The 25,101-nt window shown below is 50.7% G+C and overlaps 1 protein-coding gene across 10 annotated transcripts in view; it reads left to right on the forward strand.

Moving 5' to 3' along the window:
- Positions 1-23,625, forward strand: part of KDM2B (lysine demethylase 2B) — a 118,987-nt gene extending 95,362 nt beyond the window's left edge. For 4 of the 10 annotated variants that reach the window (XM_070769513.1, XM_070769510.1, XM_070769511.1 and 1 more), the window contains 12 exons: positions 7,255-7,479; positions 8,158-8,250; positions 12,180-12,323; positions 13,547-13,633; positions 13,805-14,074; positions 14,265-14,378; positions 15,059-15,097; positions 15,233-15,912; positions 16,686-16,849; positions 16,939-17,100; positions 17,732-17,950; positions 22,309-23,625. In XM_070769513.1, the coding sequence (XP_070625614.1) occupies positions 7,255-7,479; positions 8,158-8,250; positions 12,180-12,323; positions 13,547-13,633; positions 13,805-14,074; positions 14,265-14,378; positions 15,059-15,097; positions 15,233-15,912; positions 16,686-16,849; positions 16,939-17,100; positions 17,732-17,950; positions 22,309-22,490 (2,379 nt within the window). In that variant the 3' untranslated portion in view covers positions 22,491-23,625. The remainder of the gene's footprint in view (positions 1-7,254; positions 7,480-8,157; positions 8,251-12,179; positions 12,324-13,546; positions 13,634-13,804; positions 14,075-14,264; positions 14,379-15,058; positions 15,098-15,232; positions 15,913-16,685; positions 16,850-16,938; positions 17,101-17,731; positions 17,951-22,308) is intronic. The other 6 variants (XM_019977356.2, XM_070769515.1, XM_019977355.2 and 3 more) reach the window with 5 other exon arrangements.
- Positions 23,626-25,101: the final 1,476 nt, after the last annotated feature.

Here is a 25,101-nt window from a genome sequence, read left to right on the forward strand (position 1 = left end):
CCCCTCCCCTGGGTTTCTGGTAGCTCCTGTGTTTTTATTCTCTTGCTCCTTACTCTTGGTGTATAAACAAACCCAAGCCCTCCCTGGAGTCTGCAGGTGTGTGTTAAGGGGCCTGCAGCTCAGCTCAAAACCACCCTTTCCTGGGATGTCCATTATGCTTGAAGATCTGGGAACAGACATGATGTTGAAAAAAATCTGTTATACAACTGAAGGTAATGTTAGCATGACAGATTTCCCTGCTGTTTGGGGGCTCTGGCTACCCTTCTTGGGGCCAGGTGTCAGTGGGCTGCTGTGAGGGGCAGTTTGGTGGGGAACACCAAATCATAAAAACAGACACAGCCGCGCTTACTGTTCTCTGACCGACTCCTCTCGACAGTTGAAACTCTGGCCTGCTCCCTCCTTGAAGCTCTTCCGTCTGCGATGCCACGAACTCCTGCTGCTTCTCCTGCCCTTCTGGCAGTTCCTCAGTAGGGTGCTCTTTGTCACCCGGCCCTTGGATGTTTTCTGTCCTGAAGGTACTGCTCAGGACCCTGTGGTCCACGCTGTCCATTCTCCCTGAACAACCCTGTGGACTTAAGTCGTTCAGCACCACACGATGCTGATTCCCAGCTGTGTGCCTCAGCTCTAGTCCCTCCTGGCTGCTTGCTACTGGCCACCTTCTTTGGATGTCTCATGGGCTCCTCGGATTCCATGTGTCCACAGCGGATTCGTGTTCTCTCCTCTCTCCTGCTGCTCGAGCCTGAAACCTCAGAGTCTTCCAGGACTCATCCTGTTTGTAAGCCCCACCTGCACCCAGCCTACCGGGTCTTCTAAACCGGCTCTGCTTCTAAAACACCCCTGAATTTTTCCGTCGCTGGCATTCCTCCTGTGGCTTCTACCCCAGCCTTCACAACCCTCGACCTGACTGCTGTAGCATCCTCAACTCATATCCCTGTCTTTCATCTTGCCCACCACCCAAAAACTTCACTCCCCACAGTGCAGCCAGAATATAGTAGTTTTGTTCCTGTACGCAAAGCCCTTTAAGTGCTCTTTATGCAGAACACCATAATGTGGTCTATGGGGCCCTGCAGGTTTAGGCTCCTGCCACCTCAGGGCTGTTTTCCAGCAGCCATATCAAGCTATTCCTTGTACGGGTCATCTAGCTTCTTCTCTCTATCTTACTCTTCCTTCTGCCTAGAATATTCACTCCTGAACCCCACCCCTCCTCCTGGCCTGCAGCAGCCTATCTTCTCTCTAAAACTCACTTTAGTCACAGCCACTGTGTGTGACACTTGTCTCAGCCTCTCTTCCTCGTGAGATGAGGCACTTCAGGGTCAGCATGCCAGGGTCCAGGCTGTAGAGCCCCTGCCTGGGTATCTTGGCTTCTCGTTTATGGGCAGTATGACATTAAGGAGATCACTTAACTGCACTGTGCCTCAGTTCCCTTATTTCTAAATGGGTGTGTGTGTGTGTGTGTGTGTGTGTGTGTGCGCGCTCAGTCATATCCAACTCTTTGCAACCCCATCAACTGGGGCCCACCAGGCTCCTCTGTCCATGGAATTTTCCAGACGAGAATACTGGAGTGGGTTGCCATTTCCTCCTCCAGGGGATCTTCCAGACCCAGGGTCCAACCTGTATCTCCTACGTGTTCTGCATTGGCAGGTGGATTCTTTACCACAGAACCACCTGGAAAGATAATAATTCCTCCCTCATAGATTATCAATACAAATATTGAAAAAGAGTGTTACTTCAGTAAATGTTCGCTTTTGATTTTATCATCATTGTGTTGCAGTGCATATTTATGCAGTAACACATCTTTCTCCCCCTAGACTGTAGTGCCTTTGAGAGTAGGGAACAAACACACCATACTCAGGTTTGTAGTCCCAGCACCCAGTATCGAGTCTGTATATAATTCACAGCCAGAAGACAGTTGAGTGGGTAGGTGGGTGGGTGTGAGTGTGAGGGGGTTAATGAATGAGTCTCTGGCACAAATCACATGCTTTATTGGCCTAGTTTGGAGAAATTTTTTCATGCGCTTATTGCCCATTTCTTATATCTCTTTTTGGAGAAATATCTGCTTAAATCCTTTGCCCCTTTTAAAACTGAGATAGTTATTGGGTTTTTTTTTTTTTTTCAGTTGCGCCAGGTCTTAGTTGCAGCATGCAGGACCTTCATTGCTATGTCCTGGATCTTTAGTTGTAGCACTTGGGCTCTTAGTTGCAACACGGAGTATCTAGGTCCCTGACCAGGAATCGAACTCAGCTCCCCCTGCATTGGGAGCGCAGAGTCTTAACCATTGGTCCACCAGGGGAATCCCGAGATATCTGTCTTCTGTTGTTGCTGTTTTATACCCTCTGGATACGAGCCCCTTAAGAGATGTATATTTTGCAAATAATTTCTCCCACTCTCTGTACTTCTTACTTGATAGTGCCTTTTTTTTTTTTTTTTGGACTGCATCAGGTCTTGTTGTAGCACGTGGGATCAAGTTCCCTGACCAGGGATCAAACCCCAGAACCCTGCGTTGGGAGCGTGGAGTCTTAGCCACTGGACCACCTGGGAAATCCCTGATAGCGCCCTTTTAAGCACATAAGTTTCAAATTTGAAGGCCGGTTTTATCTTCTTTTGTCATCTGTGCTTTTGGTGTCATATTCAAAAACTCATTGCCTCACCCAAGGTCATGAAGATTTACCCTTAGTTTTTCTTCTAAGAGTTTTATGGTTTTAGCTCTTACGTTAAGGTTGTGTATCCATTTGGGGTTAATTTTTGTATGTAGTGTGATGTGAGTTCAACGTCATCCTTTTGCATGTGGATATCCGTTTATCCCCACACCATTTGTCGAAAAGACTGTTCTTTTCCCCACTGAATTGTCATGACACACGTGCCAAAAATCAGTTGGTTATAACTACTGTATTTATGGGGCTTTACTTCTGAATCCTCAGTTCCAGTGCAGTGATCTGTGTATGTGTCCTTATGCCAGTACCACTCTGTTTTGGTTACTGTGAGTGAAGTGCAAGTCGCTCAGTCGTGTCCAACTCTTTGCGACCCCGTAGACTATACAGTCCATGGAATTCTCCAGCCCAGAATACTGGAGTGGGTAGCCTTTCCCTTCTCCAGGGGATCTTCCCAACCCAGGGATCGAACTGGGGTCTTCTGCATTACAGGCAGATTCTTTACCAGCTGAGCTATCAGGGGACTGTAGTTTCAAAGTAAGTTTTGAAATCAGGAAGTGTAAGTCCTCCAACTTTGTTCTTCATTTTCAAGATTGTTCAGGTTCCTTGCATTTCTACATGATTTTTTTTTTTTTTGGCCATGAAGTATAGCTTGTGGGATCTTAGTTCTCCAATCGATCTGGGATCCAGCCTGCCCCCTGCGTTGGAAGTGTGGAGTGCTAACTGCTGGACCATCAAGGAAGTCCCTCCACATGAATTTTAGAATCAGCTTTTCAGTTTCTGCAGATGAGCCAGCTGAGATTTTCACAGGGGTTGCACTGAGTCTGTAGGCCACTTAGGGGGTACTGCCATCTTAATGGTGGTGTCTTTCCGTCCATGAACGTGGGATGTCTTTTCATTAATTCAGGTTAATCCAACTAATGTTAAATCCCAGTATTTTAGAGATGAGGGATTGAAGGTTCTGCCCATGAATATTCTGGAGAATAGGATCTGATGGGAGGCACTTAGTTAATGTTTGTGGAATGAATGAACTATCTCAGTAGTATTCCTTTAAAAAAATTTCATTGTTTAAAACTTTCTTATCAATAACATTCCTTTTAAGGATGATACTTATGAGATGTTGATGGGGAAAAAGTGTTGGAATACTTAAGATTTGTGTGGGTTCAATTTTCCTAACCAGATGGAGCTGAGACTATGAGTCCTGAGCTGATAAAATCAACAAACCTTGGGGTTTGGGAGACTGCTTTGTTTATATGTGAAAGTCAGTGGTCGCTACTATTCCCTTTTGCTGAGAAGAACACTTCAGGCTGAAATTAACAAAGGAATATCCTGGGTTATTTGAATAGAGGTACAGGTAGGCTAGAGTAGAATGGAGTATTGGTTTGGGCTTCCCTGGTGGCTCAGGTGGTAAAGAATCCAGCTCCGGTGCAGGAGACCTGGGTTTGATCCCTGAGTTGGGAAGATCCAGAGAAGATCCCTGGAGAAGGGAATGGCAACCCACTCCAGTATTCTTGCCTGGGAAATCCCATGGACAGAAGAGCCTGGTGGGCTACAGTCCACAGGGTCATAAAGAGTCGGACACCAAAGTTTGGGACCAAAAGAAGTTTGGGAACGTTTAGGTGTTACCCAAAAGAAGTTAGGTTAGAAGCGTCACCTTCCCTAATAGAGACCTTCTGATCTTACCTGTTGATTTTCTCAGCGGTCTTTATAAGGCTCCTGAATTTCAGGTGTTGCTCAGTTGACTCCTGCTGGCCCACGAAGCTGCAGGCTGCAGCAGCTTCTCTGGAGGCCTGGCAAAGAGGGCCTGAATCAAGGTCTCTGGAAGCAGCCGCCCTTAAACCTCTTCCTTTGAGGCGTTGTCTGCCGTTGACTCTTGTCATTTTCCAGGATGTCTCAGCTGCCATCAAGATCCAGACAGATTTGGTTTTCCCATAGCCTGGGAAAGTGCTTCTTCAGATGAAAATGAACTTTGGGAAGCAAAGGAAAGTGGGTTTATTTCAGAGTCAGGTATGAGCTTTATGACTGGTTGAATTGACCCAACTCTCTTAGTTCCAAGTGGCCAGTGAGGCCAGGGGTACTCAGCGGCTGTTTATACCTGATGCTCCTGAGTGGGAGGCAGAAGCCAGTTTTGGACACCTGGGATTTTTTCCCTTCATCAAAGAAGCCAGTCTTTAGACTCTGCTGCTCCAGGGTCAGTGTGTAAGCCCTTGGCCTTGGTTTTGTCTGTGGGGCTGGAGCGTGTGCTCTCCTCTCTGTGCCTGACTTGTAGCTCTGAATCTCCCATGTTTCAGGGATTTGAGGAGTGAGTTGCTGACTGGACTAGGGCTTTTTACCGGAGAGTCTTCTGGGCTGTAAAGAGAGGGAAAAAAAAACCTTCCCGGTCTCCATTTCTCTAGAAACTGATGTCTTCCTCTGCACCTCGTGTCAGCCTCCATTCTGCTAAGGGCATCGAGGCACTAGCTGTGGGCCCGTTCCCATGGATCTGGGGGTGCTCATCCTGCTCGGCCTGCGTGTCACTCTGGTTTATAGTGTTTACTCACACTCGCAGGGTACGCACATCCTCTGCTGGCTCCCTGACCTTGGGCAGGTCACTTGCCCTCTAGCTGCAGTTTCCTCATCTCCCACAGGGTTATTACGGGGAAATTAGATGATGCCCTGTGTGAAGTGATGAGCAGGACGCCAGGCCCCCGGCAAGTGCCCACCTGCACTGTGGTCACCGTCCCTGTCATGGCTTCTTGCTGCTTAGTGTTCGGGTCCACAGTCCCTTACTTGCTGTTCTCAAATCTAGAGACTCTGAAAACTGATTTTTTTTCACTACTCATCTGGCAGCAAGACCTGACCTGAATTGACAGGTGATGCATAGATTGACATACCCCTCTGAAGGTGCCTGCCAGGGCTGTGGAACTGCCCACGTGCATGACTCGCGCCACACACCCCCCCCAACTTCCCTGGGGTGTGTGTGGTGTGTAAGGAGGCCCTCCACAGCTTGCAGGAGGAGTAACTTGCGTTGGGGCAGCCCCGTACCCTGCCTGGGGACACTGGCATGGTCTGGCGGGAGTGGCGGAGTCAGGGCAGGGGCAGTAAGGACACAGGGACCCGTGGATCTGGGTCTGGATGAGAGGGATCACGATTCAGAGAAGATGGTGGGAGTGAGGCGCGATTCTCAGAGAAAGGTGGGCTGTTTTCCTTGCTGATGTGGCTGTAAGTTTCTCAGCAGCCCCTGTAGTTTTTGGGGAGGAGACTGTAAGTGTGTACTGTGGTGGGGGGTCCCCTGAAGGAAGACTTTCTCTGCACTGTGGTACATTGTAACCACACTTCTCAGCCTGGGAGCTGGCGCGGGGCAGGATTTTGCCAAAGGATCCAAGTTTGGCAAGCAACTAAGATGAAAAGGCCGGGATGGACTGAAGCTGGCTAAGAAGGGCTTGAAGCATTTGATGCCAATTAGATAGTTTTGGGAAGAGAGTGCGTCTCCCTGACCAAGGGATGAACCATTTTCCAGAAAATAGAAAGCTGCCCCAGGCGGGACAGACTCTCCATGCCATCCTGGTCTTTCCCAGATCTGATCCCGGGTGGACAGTGTCCCAGCAGCTGGCTTCTGATCCTGGTTTGCAAGAGGCTCTGGAGCTGGTGGCCAGGTCGTAAGGGTCTCAGAGCAGGACATGTGGCTGGCTCGTGCCCTGCTCAGCATTTACCAGCACTTTGTGTTCACCTGTGTTTCTCTGATAGGATTTGGAGCCCATGTGGAGAAGGTCTCAGAAATCAGCTCCTTAGGGTTCCGGTCTCCTTCTCCCGGGGTCTGGTTTATTGAGCGCATGCCAGGTGTCAGCCGCCTTGTTGAGGGACAGTGGCCACAAGCACCCTCCGTAACTGCCTCCCGAGCTCTTGTCTCGAGAAGACTCTCACAGGAGAACGGGCAGTTATGCTGTGGTGGGCCGGAGCGGGCGGTCAGGGAGGGCGGCCAGGAGAAGGCGGTGTGTAAACTGCGCCCTGCAGCCCGAGCTGGCCTTAGCCCGGCGGTGTGCGGAGGCGGCAGTGCTCCTGGCGGACGGCCTCCCCGCGGAGACACAGGTGGCCTGAGGAGCCTGGCCTGAGGCGTGGGGGCCACGGGAGGCTCTTGAGCTGCCCTCAGAAGCAGGGATGTCCCGTGCAGTTTTCTGCGCCTGCCATAATGAAGCCCCAAACAACGGATCCCCTCTGGAGCCTGGAAGTTGGAAGTCAAGGTGTCGCAAGGGCCCTACTTTCTCTGAAGGTTCTAGGCGAGGACCCTTCCTCTCCTCCTCCAGCTGCTGGCGTCCGCTGGCTTTTTTGGCATTTCTCGGCTTGGAGTCAGGAGCCCTCCAGTCATCTCTCCGCCGTCTCTCCGCGTCTTCACATAAGATCTCTCTGCTGCGTCCACGTTCCCCCTTTCACAAGGACACCAGTCCCACTGGAGCAACGTCCCCCTTCAGGCCCTTATTTTAGTGATTTCCTCTGTAAAGACCCTATTTCCGAATAAGATTACATTCTGAGGTCGTGGGGTCGGGACTTCAGTATGTCTTTGCGGGGTGGGGCACACTTTACCGCCTAAACCGCCGTCTTACCAAGTCGCCCGTGTCTTCTCCCGCAGAACCGGGCGGTAGGTCGGCCCAAGGGGAAGCTGGGCCCGGCCTCCGCGGTGAAGTTGGCCGCCAACCGGACCACGGCGGGAGCTCGCCGGCGCCGGACGCGATGCCGCAAGTGCGAGGCCTGCCTGCGGACGGAGTGCGGCGAGTGCCACTTCTGCAAGGACATGAAGAAGTTCGGGGGCCCCGGGCGGATGAAGCAGAGCTGCATCATGAGGCAGTGCATCGCGGTGAGTGCGCCCCGGGCCGCGCTTCTCCCCCGACCCCACTTCGCCGAAGGGCAGCCCTTCCTTCCTCCGGACTGGCACCGTGGAATCCAGGCCCCACCTCCTCCGCGTGGGGCTGGTCTCTGCAGTCCCTCCGCTGAAAGATAGTGTGGCCACAGCAGAAATCCCGGAGGGGTGCTCCCTCCTGGAAAGAGAGGGGGGCCCTAGTGCTGTTTCCAGATTGCTGGCTGCAGGGCTCCGGGACGGTTCTACAATGCGCTGCGGCTCCTTTTTTTTCATAGTCCGATGGTCTTATAATCCTTCCTTCCCTCGATGACCCAGTACTTTGAAGTCTCAGCCATTAAAGATGTCGGGGCAGCCTGTCCTGTCTTTGACCCCGTTGCCAACATTTATGGTCCAGTTCATGATGGTTGTGGGCCCTCCCTTCCTTCCTGTCCTGCCTTCAAAGTCAGAGGTCTGGGTGGAAGGTCAGTGCCCCTCCTGAGGGGGCCGTCCCAGAGAAAGAGGACTGATTTATGGGGTCCAGGAGTGGGCTGCTGGAGAGCCTGTCCAGCCCCTCCAGACCTGGCCTCCTGCTTTGCCCCTGGACAGGGCGGTGGGCACTGACTCTGGCCATTCGGCGGAGTCTCAGCTCTGCCCTGCATCTGCCCTGCACAGACTGACGCACTCTGCCTTCCTTAGGGCACTGTGCCTCCAGCCCCAGGGAGGGAGTGGCGATCTCCCTGCTCCCCGGGGACAGCAGGCTCAGCGGGAGGATCAAGGCCTCCGGCCCAGGTGAGCCCATTGCAGGCCCAGCCTGGCATCGAGGGAGCCTTCCTCCTGTGTCCCTGCTTCTTCAAGCCTGGGGCACCTTCCTCTTCTCCCTCCTACATGTACTGCTTGTATTTTCTGTCTCTGTTTTTAATTGTGGTCAAGAACTTCTGTGACCATTTTTAAATGTACATGTCAGTGATATTACCAATGTGCTTTTTTTTTTTTTAATGCAAACTGATCTGTGCAACTTTTTTATCTTGTCAAATGGAAACTCTATATCCATTGAACAGCACCTCCCTCCACCCCCCACCCCAGCCCCTGGCAACCACCTTTCTACTTTCTGTTTCTAATTGTGACTACTTCTTAGATCTCTTAGAAGTTGAATAAGGCAGGGTCTGTCTGTTTCACTTAGCATTAATGTTCTTGAGGCTCATCCTTGCCAGGGTATTCTTCTTTGTAAAGGATGACTGATATTCCACTGTATGGATATGCTGCATTTTCTCTTTCTGTTCATGTGTTGATGGGCATTTAAGTTGCCCCCACCTCTTGGCTATTGTGAATAATGCTGCAGTGAACATGAGCATGTCACTATCCCTTTGAGATCCTGCTTTGAATTCCTTTGGATATATACTCAGAAGTACCATTGTTGGATCGTCAGTTCTGTTTTTAAGTGTGTGAGGAATCTCCATACTGTTTCCCACAGCAGTTACTCCGTTTCACCTGCCCACCAGTAGTGCACAAGGGTTCCAGTTTCTCCATTTCCTTCTTATTTTCCACAACACTTGCTGTCTCCTTTTTTATGATAGTGGGCATTCCTAGTGGGTGTGAGGTGCTACTTCATTGTGGTTTTGATTCACATTTATCTGGTGATTCCTGATGTCAAGCATGCTGTCATGTGATTGGTGGTCATTTGTAGACCTTCTTTGTAAAATATCTGTTGAAGTCCATTGCCTATTTTAAAATTGGATTGTATTTCTTTTTTTTTTTTTTAAACTTTACAATATTGTATTGGTTCTGCCATATATCGAAATGAATCCGCCACAGTGGATTGTATTTCTGTCCTTGAGTTGTAGGAGTTCTTCACATAGTCTGGATATTAACCCCTGATCAGATACATGGTTTGTAAATATTTTCTCCCATTCTGTAGGTTACCTTTTCCCTCTGTTGACTGTCTTTTTCTTTTCTGTGCAGGAGTTTTAAAGTTTCATGGCTTGTGTTTTTATGACCTGTACCCAGACCATTGGAATGGATTTCAGGGAATTTGAACGCTCCCCTGAAATTAAATACAGATTGTTATCTGTGTGCATGAGTGTGTGTGCATTTTTCTGGAGTGAGGGTCCATGACCTGCTGCATTCTGCACGATTTAAGAGAGGTTGTCCGTAGGGACTCTGGGTTTAGAGAACGGTGTCACCTAAAACCTGGCCCATCAGCGGTGTCCCGGGACAGTCTCTTCCTCTTTGGCTGTGCTTTCTCTTTCACCCCTGCCTTCCCTCCAGGGAACCAGGCCCAGTCATAGGAACCTGTCCCTGCCGTCACCTCTTCTTTGTAGCCCTGCTGTCTGCTCTGGTGCCTGGTTGTAGGAAATCTCGCCTCTGTGTGTCTCCAGTCTGACGTTTCTGGGGCTGATGGCAGTGCAGCCTCAGCCCAGCCCTCTGCCCTCCTCTTCCTCTGGCCTTCCCCACCTGTTGGGGCATTCTTGCCATGTTTTATCCGCCTGTGACCCAGGCAGACCGTCCGCCCCCTCCTGCTTCTCCAGGCCTGTTTCCCTGAAGTGTGGTTCTGCCTCTTCCTGTTGGCAGCTTTCCCTTGCACCCTCTCCCAAGGACACGTTCCCCACTGACTTGACCCTTTCCCGCCGCCAGCACCCTCTCCCTCAAGCCTGGGCCGGGGCTTCCGCTCCCGTGTCTCTGCATTCGCTTGGCCTCTGAGTCTGCCCCTCCTGACCTGAACCAAGGAGCACTCCTTTGTCTTCAGTGTTCCATTCACTTGAACGGAAACGTGTCATGTTATAGACTTTTACTAGTTATCAGTGGAGTGTATATCCTAGCTTATTTGAAGCTGTTCTAACTCAGTTTACTAAAAACTGATCGTGTTTCCTCTGGATTCTGAGTACTGGGAGGCGGGCGTGTATAAGGAGGAGAGAGTGAGAGCCTGCCCACAGGGGTTTACAGTCTAGGACTACATCGGCTGTCAAACTTTGTGGTCTCTGGATACCCTCTTAAAAATTATGAGAACCCCCAAAGAGCTTTTGTTTATGTGGGCTATTTATTTAGTAACATTACTGTAATAAAATTTTTTTAATGTTTTGAATTCTAAATTTAAAAATGACAAGAAACCCACACTGTATGTTAGCATAAACAACATTTTTATGAGAAATAACATCTTCCAAAGCAAAAGGGATGAGTAGGAAAAATAGCATTGTTATGTTTTTGTAAATCTATTTTATGCCTGGTTCATTAGAAAAGACCTGGGTTTTCGCATATGCTCCTGTATTTATTCTCTTGCGGTAATGCTTTAGAAGAACTCTGAGGAAAATTTGGGCTCGTAGATACGTAGTTGGAAAAGGGAGTAGTCTTTTACTGTAGTGTTTTCAGGGAATTGTGAATATTCTGATCCACCACCAGAACGGGACAGGTGGTGAGTGCTCAGGGGTTAGTTGCAGTGTGGAATCTGAAACTGTATCAACATACTTTTCATACTGTTACATTAAAATTCATTAGTCTTTCTTGCCCCTCATGTATTCCTGCATAATATTGTAACATCAGACACTGGACATTTGGAAAATACTGGCTCACCTTAGTTTTTACAGATTTTCCAAGTAGGGGCAAATAGTGTTATACAATGTTAGAAAAATAATAAATGAACACATTTGTTAACACCACCACTAGTGTCCTCAGGAATGTCTTTAAGTATTGGGAAGTTGTCTATTTTATGATGGTTAATGTAAGTTTTCCAAAATTCTGATTTTTGTTTGAAAATTTGTATTTCATCATCTGCAACAAATGTCTTCATTTATTTTTCTGTGACAGGCTCACTTATTTTCATCCTTGAAAAAATGTGCCATTACCACCCCCCTTTTTTTTAAATCAGTCTTCTTTCCAAAAAAACTGATGTTCTGTGGAGAAAGTGGCGAGTTCAGCTCACAGCTTGGTCACAAGTGCTTTTCCTTTAGATAACCGTCATTCTTTGGTGTTCAGCTAAAATAGTTAATGGCTGTTTCCTATTTTGTCATGCAGAATCTGAAAAGGATGTGACCTCAGAGGTCAGACTTTTAATGAAATTACGATGTCCTTAAATGAAACTGGCCATTTCTTTAAGGAACATATAACCAGGAATGGTCCAGTGACCGCCCGGGCATATTGGAGCCTGACACCAGTGGTTTCACCCGCACAGTGAAAAAAGCAGATGGCGTCTTGGTGGTATTCTGAAGATAGTTTGACCTCCCTTTAAAGTCCTGAGGACCCAGAATCCTCAGTCCGTGCTTTGATGGCTGCTGGAGAGATACAGCCTCAGCCCCAACACATCCAGGCTTGGTTTGTGCCCCACCTCCCACTGCAGGTCTTGTCTCAAGTGTGAGGCGGTCCCTGACCTGTGTTTCAGGTCAGCCCTCCTTTCCCTCATCTCTCCCCTGGCCTGGCCCTCCTTGCTTTATTCTCCATTTCCTTTGTCACCATCTAACAGACTCTTCTTCATTTTGTCTGCTTCTCTCTACTAAAATGTAAGCTCAGAATGGCAGAGACTTCTATCTGCCTGGTTCAGTGCTGGAACAGTACCTGGCGTGTGGAGGTAGTACATGGATAAGGATTTGAATGAATGAATGAACGGTGGGCAGCCCTGCGCTGGTTCTCCCAGGGCTCCTGGAAGGCCCGAGGGGAGCTCATTGCCTTTGATCTGTTCCCCAGGGGGTCCTGGCCATGCTGACTTCCCTTGTGTTCTCCCCACCCTTCAGCCAGTGCTGCCTCACACCGCTGTGTGCCTGGTGTGTGGCGAGGCAGGAAAAGAGGACACAGTGGAAGAGGAAGAAGGCAAATTTAACCTCATGCTCATGGAATGCTCCATCTGCAATGAAATCATCCACCCTGGATGCCTTAAGGTGAGCAGGCTTGGGGGCATCGGGCTGCACTGCTCAACACCTGACCCTGGCTCTCTCTGTGGTGCTGACACTGCTCCACTGGGGGTGGTTGGGGTGGAGGGGAGTAAGTTCCTTCCCTGGAAAACCTGGGAGTCTGGGGGATTCTGTGCATCCGAGGATGAGCTGAGAGCAGAAGGGCCTGGACTAGCTCAGACCTTGCACACACCCATGTCTGCACACACGCATGCATGCACATGCACACACTCCACCTGCCAGGACCTCAGACCCACAGAGTTCCCGGAGTCTTGGACCTGGGCCAGAGAGACTGGGTAGTTGGGTTGCCTTTGGGTCTTCTGGGAAAGTAAGGCCTGGGCCAGGAGAGCGCGGGTCGTGTAACAACAGGTGGTTGCATTCCTGTCCTTTGTGCCAGGAACCTGTTCCCTCAGTGTGCCCAGGACAGGCCTGCCTTCAACCTGGGGACTGTCATGCTGGGCCTGCCCTTCTTAGGCAGCCGGTTCCACCTTTGAAAGGAATCAACTGCTCTGGGCTGGCACATACCTCACACTTCTGTCTCAAGTGAATGTCATCATACCTGGCACCTCCCGCCAGCCCAGGTGTATCTCTGTTTAGAGAGATGAGGGTGGGTCCACCAGTGGGCCCGCCTCAAAGGGTGCTTCGACTCTGTCACCTTTCCCTCAGTGACGTTAGCGGAGGTTTATTTTGACACTTATCCCCTTTTCCCCAACATACCCACCTCCCACTCTGAAAAGGGTGCCTCGACTTGCCCCCAGCCCCTGGTCACTTCTCTCTCTCTTGGATCTGAATCTCCAGGAGAACCGGGAGAGCACATTTGACTGGCTGATACCAAGCACCCAGTATGGTGCAATGAGATGAGTGAACAGTTTGTGGGTCCTTGCTGGGTGCCAGGCCCTGAGCTAATTGCTTTCACTAGGTTACCTCATTAAATTCTTACATAACTCCAGGGAAACAGGCACATTCCATTTATGGCTGAGGGTACTTGTCCACGGAAATGAAGCGATTTGCCCAGGATCATGGAGCTAGAAGAGGCACAATCAGGATTTGAATCCTGACCTGAATCCAGAGCCACCGTCTTTACTACTCTTGTTTTTTCTTGGTCAAAGGTGGTATGGAAATAGCATTTGGGAGGGGGGTGTCAATGCCTGGGGCAGAGCTGGCCTTGTTCCCCACCTCTTTGCTTGCTGACTGGTGTGTGTCCCTCCCAGATTAAGGAGTCAGAGGGCGTGGTCAACGATGAGCTTCCAAACTGCTGGGAGTGTCCCAAGTGTAACCACGCCGGCAAGACCGGGAAAGTGAGTGCCGGGCTCCAAGTCCCAGGGGTCAGCCCGGGAGGGGTAGACCTTGGCCTTGCCAGACCCAGCTTGTCCCCGCCACGGCGACGTCGGCTGGGAGGGGCTACTGCGGACTCTGGGGCAGGGGCAAGTCCAAAGATATACAGTTGGTGTGTTCCTTCTCTGTTTTTGGCCTACAAGCAAAAGCGTGGCCCTGGCTTTAAGTACGCCTCCAACCTGCCTGGCTCCCTGCTCAAGGAGCAGAAGATGAACCGGGACAACAAGGAAGGGCAGGAGCCTGCCAAGCGGAGGAGTGAGTGTGAGGAGGCGCCCCGGCGCAGGTCCGACGAGCACCCCAAGAAGGTGCCCCCCGACGGCATCCTGCGCCGAAAGTCGGACGACGTGCACCTGAGGCGGAAGCGGAAATACGAGAAGCCCCAGGAGCTGAGTGGACGCAAGCGAGTACGCTTAGGGGCAGGGGGCAGGGGGCGGGCAGCGAGGGGTGGCCTGGCTGGTCCCGGATGCAGGGGCGCCCGGGCGGGGGTGGGGACGGGCAGCGGGCCGCCCCAGCAAGTCACATAAGTCCTGAGAGCCCAGCCCAAGAGAAAAGGAGGGGAAAACCAGCGAGTCACTCCTCTTCCCACCCCTTTAGGCCTCGACGCTTCAAACGTCCCCCGGTTCCTCCTCTCACCTCTCGCCGAGGCCCCCTCTAGGCAGCAGCCTCAGCCCCTGGTGGAGATCCAGTCTCACTTACTTCCAGCAGCAGGTGCTCCCACGTCGCCCCGCCGCCCCGCCCCAGGCCCCCCGGGACCCCGAGTCCCTGGCACCCGCGCCCCCCACGCCCCACTCCCACCCCGCCCCCGCCCCACTGGTCCTCGAACCCACTGCCGCAGACGCTCCCAGACACCGTTTCACCGTAACTTCCCAGGCCCCAGCCCCGGGTCGCCGGCTCATGGTTCCGGCGTGGGGCCTGGGAAGCTGAAGCTGCCGCAGGGAAGCCCTGTGGATCTGGGGAACCTCGGAGGATCCTGGCGGCCCTGCTCCACCCACCGGCCCTTCCAGCATCAGCCACGAGGTGGCGCCCGGTTGTCTTCTCCCAGCTTTAGCCATTAAGGCTCGGCAGGGAAATCCAGCAGACCCTGCCTCCAGGCCTGGCTCCCAGAGCCAAGTCCGACCTGAATGGGCGACTGCGGATCCCTGGGTCTGTCCAGGGGTGGGAGGTCAAGTGGGTGGGGATAGTTCCATCAGCCCCCGCCACTTCCAGATTTTCCTTAAAGCCAGCAGGCAGGGCCCACCCAGAGTGGAGGAGACGGGGGTTTGTTGGGAAGGTGACCCCCCAGCCTCTGCTCTGTAGAGACTGTGGATTCTTGGTGGGGCTGGGTGTGGAGGGGACCAAATCCCGCGACCCCTGGGAGCAAGCTTTGCATCTTTTCTTTCCCATGACAGCTAAAACCTGGCAAAGAAGATAAGCTTTTCAGGAAAAAGGTACCATCTCCCACCCACCCCCTGCCCCTGTCCCAGAACCTCTCTTGGGGCAGTAGTCTTAGGCTGGAGGGTAGGAGGCCCTGGGTGGGCGCAGCCCCGGGCCTGGGAACTTACTCCGGTGCTCCCCTTCCTCAGCGACGGTCCTGGAAGAACGCCGAGGACCGGATAACTCTAGCCAACAAGCCTCTCCGGCGGTTCAAGCAGGAACCAGAGGACGACCTACCCGAGGCGCCCCCCAAGACCAGGGAGAGCGACCACTCGCGCTCCAGCTCCCCTACTGCCGGGCCAAGCACAGAGGGCGCGGAGGGGCCCGAGGAGAAGAAGAAGGTGAAGATGCGCCGGAAGCGGCGGCTCCCCAACAAGGAGCTGAGCAAGGAGCTGAGCAAGGAGCTGAACCAGGAGATCCAGAAGACGGAGAGCAGCCTGGCCCAGGAGAATCACCAGCCCATCAAGTCGGAGCCTGAGAGCGAGAACGAGGAGCCCAAGCGGCCCCTGGGCCTCTGCGAGCGCCCCCACCGCTTCAGCAAGGGGCTCAACGGCACCCCCCGGGAGCTGCGGCACCAGCTGGGGCCCGGCCTGCGCAGCCCGCCCCGAGTCATCTCCCGGCCCCCTCCCTCCGTGTCCCCGCCCAAGTGCATCCAGATGGAGCGACATGTGATCCGGCCGCCCCCCATCAGCCCCCCGCCCGACTCGCTGCCCTTGGATGACGGGGCAGCCCATGTCATGCACAGGGAGGTGTGGATGGCCGTCTTCAGCTACCTCAGCCACCAAGACTTGTGTGTCTGCATGCGGGTCTGCAAGACCTGGAACCGCTGGTGAGGGGCTGAGCTCAGACAGGGAGGCATCAGGGGGCCAGGCTGCTGCTAGACCCGGGTGGGCTGGGGCATCCCCACGGGGAGTCACTTATCATGCTCTCGCCTTCTAAGTCAGTCCAGCTTCAGTATCCTCAGAGAGTTCCAGAGTCCCGTCAGTGTGGTCTTGTTGAAAGAGGTGAACCCTATTTGCTTTCCTAGCTTAACCCCTTGGGAGGTGAACTAAGAACCAAGTGGTATTCTTGTTCTTTAGGAGTTAGCTCAGGTGAGACTTGCCTGGCAGTCTTGTGGTTGGGAATCCGTGTTTCCACTGCTGGGAGCATAGGAATCCCTGGCCAGGAAGTTAAGATCCCATATACCAAGCAGTAGGGCACCCAAAAAAAAAAAAAAAATAGGAGCCCAGGTTAAGGGCACCTTGCCAGTTCCTGGTATTCCTGCTTTGAGAGTCCCCAGCTTTCTGACCTTGGTCAAGTTAATGTACTTTCATCTGTGAACAGGCATGCTGCAGGGTTGTTTTGAGATTTGATCTGTGGAAGGTGTCATAAAGCCCCCAGTAAATACATTAGAGGTGTTGGTACTTTCCATAGGGGGTGGGGGGAAGGGCTGTGACCCCAGAGCAGCCTGAAGACAGAAACTAAACAGAAGAGTCCAGAGGGCAAAGTTAAGGAGCCTCTCCTTGGGCTCGGTAGGTGGGGGACTGACCACAGCCATGCAGGAGGCTCCCCCAGTGAGCTCCCAACTCTGATGTTGCCCCTTCTGCTGGGCCTGGCCCCCAGGTGCTGCGATAAGCGGTTATGGACCCGCATCGATTTGAACCACTGCAAGTCCATCACGCCCCTGATGCTAAGCGGCATCATCCGGCGACAGCCTGTCTCCCTAGACCTCAGCTGGACCAATATCTCCAAGAAACAGCTGAGCTGGCTCATCAACCGGTTGCCTGGTGAGCACTGGACCAGGGACCCCCCAGAGTGCAGTATTGGGGGCTGGGGGCGTGTCACCTGACCTGTGGCCCCCTCTCTGTCCCCCCAGGGCTCCGAGACTTGGTGCTGTCCGGCTGCTCGTGGATCGCAGTCTCTGCCCTCTGTAGCTCCAGCTGTCCACTGCTCCGGACCCTGGATGTCCAGTGGGTAGAAGGGCTGAAGGACGCCCAGATGCGGGACCTCCTGTCCCCGCCTACAGACAACAGGCCAGGTGAGGGGCCAGGCCCACGCGGCTCAGGTAAAGGTGGTGTGATCAAGCTGTGCTGATGGATCTGGTTTTCACCACAGACACATCTGGTACTTGTGTCCTCAAGCCTTTTCTGGCCTCGGCCCTTCTGTTCTCAGTCAGCTTTGGGTGCAGAAGGGAGCTGTGAGAGGGCGGCGGCTCCCATCATGCCACTTTGGGAGCTCTGCGTGGGTCTGACTGCTTTGCTGCTCACTTGTTCTTCTGAGCTCTGAGCCTCGGAAGCATCGGGGTCTTTGTGGTTGGGCAGGGCCTCAGGGATTGAGCCCTCTAGAACAGGTTGCAGGGCTCACTGCTCCACACCCACACCTTCAAAGAGGAAACTGCTGACCCAGAGATGCTGTGCTATCTCTGCTTTAATTGGCCAAGCACTGAAGGTGGAATGCAGGCTGTGTTTGTAGATCTTCTGACTTTTAAAGGATTTGCAAATGTAAAACTTGATGTGGAATATGCCAGTCTTTAAATGTTGGAACCAGTCCTGATCTTTTAGGGGAGATACTCACTGGCTGAATGAAACCCAGGTGTCCCGTATGGCGGGTGGGCCTTGTAGAGTGTCATGTCTGGGTGACACGTTGCCTCTTCTACCCTGCCCTCTCAGGTCAGATGGACAATCGGAGTAAGCTCCGGAACATTGTGGAGCTGCGTCTGGCCGGCCTGGACATCACGGACGCCTCCCTGCGGCTTATCATCCGCCACATGCCCCTGCTCTCCAAGCTCCACCTCAGTTACTGTAACCACGTCACTGACCAGTCCATCAACCTGCTCACTGCTGTGGGCACCACCACCCGGGACTCCTTAACCGAAATCAACCTGTCAGGTCAGTCAGGGGCACCCTCGGGGCTCTGTCCAGGACCCTATGGTTCGGGTGGGGGGGCATTTCACATTTGTAGGGAAATACTAGCTTGCCTCTTGTTATAGGGTCACGTCCTAGGTGCTGTGATGCATCATGGAACAAGACAGACACACGGCCTAGTCTAGCAGGGAAACACATGAAACAATTAAGCATTACTAGATTTTAAATAATTGCTACAAAAAAATAGTGCCAGTAGCAGTGAGTGCACATGAGCACATAGAAGTGGCTCTTGACCCAAAATAAGGGCTAGAAAAGCTTCCCTCGGGCTCAGTGGATGAGCTGGTGCCGGGCAGCAGCCGGTGTGGGAGGGCGCCTGGCAGTGCAGCCAGGCCAGGCGGATGGAGTGCCCGGCTTGATGGCTGCCATTGTTGTTGCTCACGTGTCCCCCTCCTGACTCTGCTCTCAAGGGGCCCGTTGTTGACAAGAAAACCCCACAGTGGAGTGAGTCCTCACTTCACTTACTGATGGGGCTGGAGTTAGTTCCTAAGAGCTTGGGGCATGACCAACAGGGAGGTGGACCAAGGTGACGCCACCCATTCTCAGCCCAGCCAATAATCCTGTACTGGTCTGATGGCTCAGGATGGTCAGGTTAGGTGTGGGAGATTTGGATGAGACCAAAAAAAAAAACAAACTTTTTTTTCCCTCCAGAAATTAGCAAGTAATAAATGATACTCTCACCTCATGTAAATTCTATTTTGACACAGTGTAATCTGCTGTTTGGCTTGGTCAGCATTCACATGCTCTTTTGCTGTTTGTCTCTTCAGCCCATGTTCATTCCTGAGAAACTCCCTGTTGCTAATGCCCCATCCGACTGGGAGCGGGGAGGTTTGGCTCACTTGAGCTAAAGCTGTACCTTGGTGCCTGGGAGGCCCCTTCCGCCTCCTCAGGGAGTTTTGGTGGCGGGTGGCAGTGGGGTGGTGGCCTCCCAAGGAGGCAGTGAACAGAGAGCCACACTGAGGTGAGTCAGCTGTTGGTCTTGAAGTGATGCTGGGCTGCCTCGTGGAGAAGGTCCTGGGAGGCAGCTTGTTCTAAGTGCTTGGTAGTAATGAACTCGTTCCCCTGTTCTGACTGGGTCACTAGGGTATATAGCAGGGATACTGGTTTAAATCCCTCTCCCCTGCAGCGAAGAGGATGTCCATGATACGTGTGTGTGAGTCATCTTTTGCATTTTGTTTTCCGCCACAGTCCAGTCGCCTCTTTTCGTCTGAGAGCCTGCATGCGTGCCTCTCTGTTGTGTTCAGAGCTGTGACACGCATGAAGGCCCGTCTCCATACCCAGTCTTTTCTATACTCGGTTCTTTTGAACATGTTTTCTCTTCCTGTAAATGTAACTAGTTAATGGTAAAATAAGCCTCTGCCACAGAAAGGAAAGCGCTTGACACATTGCTAGGTCCTTCAGTGTGGTCAGATCAGGTCTGGTAGCAAAAGTGAAGCTACTTTGGTGCCTTGCCTCCCCTGCTTCTCACCTGGAGGAACCACCTTCAAATTTTGAGCTCTTGCTGTTTGTTTACCTCCACTTTTCCAAACAGCCTACATTGCTATTTCTTGTTTATTTTTTACTCAGATGCTCTTTTTGTTAACTTGCCTTGTAGAGCATAAGGATTACTGTTCTGAAATTCTCTCCACTGCCGCCTCCCCCACCCCAAAATCTTCCCAGTTTGTGTGGTTAAGTCACTGTTATTTACCGCATTATGGCCATGCATGTGTTGTCCAGTGTTGAGCCAAAGTGTGTATTATGAGTATGTTTCTTTCCTTGCACAATTTTTTTGTTTTCCCTAGAGTTAATAATTGCCTTTTTGTTTGCTCAGTCTCTGAACAGACTCTACAACAGACTCGAGTACTATTCTTTACCCTCATGAACTTATCAGGCCCTTAACCAGTCTTGTAAGAAACCACCCTCCTAGCTTTCTTTCCTCCTGCCCTCCACTTGAACTCGACTGCCTCTGCCATCTGCATGTCTGCTTCCTAGGATTTCCTTCGTCTCTGTCTTGTGTAGGGGCCCCTCTTTCCTTGGTCCTGTATCTTCTTTCTTGGTTTATCTGTTCATTTGCTGGAGGACATAATCCAGACCTTCTGTGTCTAAAATGGTTTCATTATACCTTCATGTTATAAGGTATAATCAATCTCTCAACTTGGAAAATATGTTCTGTGGTTCTGGAAAATTTCCTTGAGTTAGTTTCCTTCCCTTCTGTTTTCTTTCTTTAATAGTCTTTTGATACCTTTACTTTTTCCCCACCTCTTGTCTTTTTACTCTGTTCTCTGGTTTTCCCCTTCTCACAGTTCATAGTCAGTTCACCCTTGAACAACTTAGGTGCTAGGGGTGGAGCCCTCTGCAGTAGAAAATCCAAATGTAACTGATGGTTGGCCCTTGGTATTCACACGTCCTCCATAACCTCAGGTTCAACCACTATTGAAACACATGGGCAGATATGTTGACCTGCACAGTTCAAACACGTGTTGTTCAAGGATCGGCTGTAGAGAATTTTTCATTTCAGACACATGAAACTGCTTTATTATGTAGGTCAAAAGTCACATATTGGCAGTTCTCACATGGTTTAGCCTGTATTTTTAACTTGACAGCTACAGTTCTCAGGACTTTTGGGGAGTGGCCTGTTCTTGTTTCTTGGATCCAGATGTCAGTCCTGAGGATACTGGCGGTTGTATTTTCTTCTCCACATAGACCATGCGTTCCTTCAGAAGCAGTCAGTGGGCCTGCCTGGGGCTCCTCTCAGTTCTGTCTTCAGCATGTGGTTTTCTCTTCAGCTGACGGGCTGCTCTTGGGACAGGGTGGGAGCTGATTGACTGTAGATGTCATTGGGCAGTCAGCACGGGTTGTTTCTTTGGGGAAATCCAGACTTGACATCTATCCATCTTTCCTCTTAAGCTGATCAAAGTTGCCCAGGGACACTTTTCTTGACCTCCCAACTGAAGGGTTCAGTCCAGGGTTTGGCAGGAAAGGAGTCTGGGGTCTCAACAGTCAGCAGGTAAATTTCCCTGTAACCCCCATTTTTCAGTGGGCCCTCCTGCCTTCCACAGTGGTGCTGCCTAGTCTAGAGCCTTTCTCTTGCCCAGAGACGAACTCCCCTCTTCTGGGGAGTCTTCCAGCTTTGTACCTCTTCCCCTTACAGGGTTTATACACCATCCTTCTCACTTGACTTTTACAGTAAGATTATGTGGGCAAATATTTGAGAGATTATGAGGTAAGGGGATACCCCTGGAAAATCTGAGGTGTTACTCTTCCAAGTCACCTCTTTGGCAGCATCCTTGTCACTTTGCCATCTGCCTGGCTAGTATGGGAGGCACTCAGCTTTCCATCACCACTTGTTCTAAGTTCATGAGTTCATTGTTCAGGATTGGATTTTGTTGACATTGTCTGAAATGTGTATCCAGGACTGAGCATTTGTGCAAGGATGTTGTGCAGACCTGAGGAGAGTGCTCTTTGATGACTTGTGGGGTGCTGTGACGTGACTTCTTTGTACCACCTCCTAAGCTGGAGGCACTGTGACATATGGAGCTGGCACTGGCCTCATGTGCGTTACTGCAGTCTGTCCTTACTGTTAACACTCAACTCAAGAGCAAATGAAAGTATGCATACTAGCAATGACAAGCCAAGGTCAGTAATACCACTGAGATGAAGGCATCTCCGGGCTCAGGGTAGGGACTTGGCCTCAGCTGGATGAGAGCTGGCACTGCAGCTCATTGACTGAGGGTTCAGTTCTAAGAAAAGAGTATGACAGACCCTAAGTCCACATTGATAGAAATACTCGGTTGAGGGTTCGGAGTTCCGATTTTGCTCTCTGTGGATGGAATCTCTCCAGCCACTTCTAGTGCATTGGTTTCCTGCATGGGTTTGAGGTAGACATTCCATGGAGGGGACCAAGCATGTGGGCCTTGCAGTAAAGCGCCAGTGTCCAGGGGAGCAGGAGGGTCCTGGGATGGCCTTACAGTGTCCTCACTCCGAAGCATCTCTTCCCTGGGAATGAGCAGGTAAGCACACAAGAGTGTGCAGAGAGAGGTGTTCCTCAGCAGGAGTAAAGGCATGAAAATCAAGCTGTTTTCGTGTGTCATGTGCTCTTATCTGTAAAACAACATGGACAGGACCTGTTGATGTGAGAATGTATACATGTAAGACTCTTAAATGGGACAAGAGCCTGAGCAATTTCACTCGGAACTTGTGGTGTTTTTCAGGCATGTATGAACGTTTGTAAGTGGCAGAGGAAACCAGGCCCCATCTGAGGAGACTGAACAGGAGAGCTGCTTGGGGGAGGGGGGTGTCCTCAATTCCACGCCTCCTCCATCTCACCTGTGTCCTCTTCCCTCCAGACTGCAATAAGGTGACTGACCAGTGCCTGTCCTTCTTCAAACGCTGTGGGAATATCTGTCACATTGACCTGAGGTACTGCAAGCAAGTTACCAAGGAAGGCTGCGAGCAGTTCATAGCCGAAATGTCTGTTAGTGTCCAGTTCGGGCAAGTGGAAGAAAAACTCCTGCAAAAACTGAGTTAGTCCAAGGACAAGTATGTAAATATGGGGTAGGGGAGGGGAGGGGAGACGCCAGGGGAAGGGGAAAGACTTTACAAAAATTAGGGCCTTTAAATATTTTCAATTTGGAACTTGGAACAACAAACCCCAGACAATTCCCTTTTGCAAGTCTCGCCGAGGGAGAAGCCAGTCCGCCACCGTTTGGGGGATGAGCGAGCCTGGTGCTTTCCTCTGGTCTTTCTGAATCAAAACCGCACTGCTTTCTGGACCATTGCTCAGGAGGCCTTTACCGAGAAGACATTCCTGTTGGAGAGGAGGATGGACTTGGGCGACATTCTCTTACTGAAGCATGAGCTTAGGAAATTTTGTGGGGGGTGGTGGTGTTTTAGTTTCGGACACCTTACTCCTGGCAACTTTGGGGAGTTTTGGTGTCAACATAAAGTGGACCACACACCACATCTGCCGTCTCAACATGTTTGTTTGGTTTTGTTACATCTTACATTATGCAGAACTATTTTTGTACAAATTGTTTAAAAGTTATTTATGCAAGGTTTGAATGCATACCAGTGTTTTTATTGTTTTGAGATTGCCAACTTTCCTGGTTTCCTTAAGGTAGGAGAGAACTTTTCCCTGTACTTCATACAAACACATATACACGTGCCCAGATCCGGCAAAGCAGGCTAAGACCTCTAGTTAAAAGCATGTCTAACTGGAAGTTGAGAGCCTACTTTGTATGTCAAGAAATTGCATAAGCATGATGTGGATATATGTAAATTATAGTCAAAGTGAGAGAGACACTTTGCTAAATTTCCTCTGTATAGAATTCACCTTTTTTTTTTCCCCTCAAAATTTTGAAATTCAGACTTCAGCCTTTGCACTCAGGAGGGGTTTGCTCCAGCATGAGCTCTTATATTCTACATAGATCTAATTTATACAGTGAGTCAAGAAATAGAATAAATGACCCACCACAGCCTTTTCTTTTCTTCTCTCCTTTGAAGTGAGCTGAGTTCTCACACTTGAGGTTTAGCCCATGGCTGTTGCCCAGTTGTAAAGTTACGCATCGTAAGTGCCACTGTCGTAAGGTGTTGTTTTCCTAGACCTTCCCTGACGCCGTTTTACCTTTGTTGGATTTGTATAAACAATTGTACAAAAAAACTCACTCTTGGACTTTGAGGGTTTTTGTTCTGGGCGGACTGGAAGTCTGACTGGGAGGTCCAGAGGCTATAGTCTCAACACCAGTGTATGCTATCCTGAAGCCAGACTAGGTATCATTTCTTAGTCACCGGAGAAATGCAGCAACCCCTTGGTACATGTTTTTCCGTCTTCAGAAAGAGGTCTTGCTGTTCGTGGCTAATAAGGTACATCCACATGTAAGCATTAGGTATGAACTGCTTTAAGGGGCAGAGTGGCTTACCTGTGTGGTTGCCTCTGACCTCGCCTGTATAAGGTAACTTCCACAGCCACTTGGCATTTCCACTGCCAAAGAGGGGGAACAGGGGTCTACTTGCTCAGCTTCCAGTGGAGGCAACTCAAGGAGACCACACCCTGCACTGGTGACATGGGGCTGGGGTGACTGGAAGCCCTTAGCTAGGAGGTAGCTGCCCCAGGTGGGAAGTCAACTTGAGATCACAGAAAGGCAACTAGTCATCTGAAGATAAAGACAGACCAGCTTCCTTCCTCAGTCATCAACAGCACCATCAGACTTGGGTCTCATGGGACCAGCCTTTCCCACTAATAGTCATTTCATACTCACACCACCACCCCCAGTCCTTTTTTTTTTTTTTTTTTTCCATGGTGAAATGGTTTTAGGTCCCGTCTAGGTCTCTGCCTCCTATTCATTTAAATCCAGAGATCCTTTCTGACTCAAACTGGAGACATCTGAAGCTGTTCCACCCTGGAATTTAACTCAGGGGATGCATCTGACAGAAGTAAGATTAGTTTAACACATGATGGTTTATTTATAAAAATGTGGCTTACCTTTACAAGCCTGATCACTCATTGTGGAGCACCCGTACCAGAGGTCAAGTTGCTGTTTTCTTGGCAGCCTGAGTGCTGCGAACCTCTGAGTAAGAGTGACCCTGATGTCCAGTAAAGGCATCTTCTTTCTTGAGAACTGCTGAAGGGTGACAGTCGTTTCCAGGTAGAATCTCGGCATTAGAAACTGAGCGTTTCCCGGTCACGTTTGTAGTGCGCTGGTCACAGATTACCATCCCCCAGGTGTACCAAACAATCCAGTTAAGATTATATAGTAAGTCCCCTACACACAAACAAGTTCTGTTCTGAGAGCACATTCCTAAGTTCAATTTTTTCTGTAGTCCAACAAAGTTAGCCTAGATACCCAACTAATCCAATCAGATATATTGAACTGTATAGGTTTATAATATTTTGGACACAAATACATAAAAAACACAAACATGTCTCATCTTCTAGTACAGACTTTAAGCACAGTACCAGCTACATCACTGCTGCTTTTACGCTTGCTTCCAGACATCCTGGGCTTGAAGTAAACACCGTATTCTCTACAGTATTGTGAGTACACAAAAGCACTTATAGAAGATGCAGCACATGACAATGTACGCCAGGTATGTGAACTCACACGACGACATGGGAACACATGTTCACAACTTGAAGGTGC

The sequence above is a fragment of the Bos indicus genome, chromosome 17 (assembly GCF_029378745.1).
Source record: "Bos indicus isolate NIAB-ARS_2022 breed Sahiwal x Tharparkar chromosome 17, NIAB-ARS_B.indTharparkar_mat_pri_1.0, whole genome shotgun sequence".
NCBI classification, from domain to species: domain Eukaryota; kingdom Metazoa; phylum Chordata; class Mammalia; order Artiodactyla; family Bovidae; genus Bos; species Bos indicus.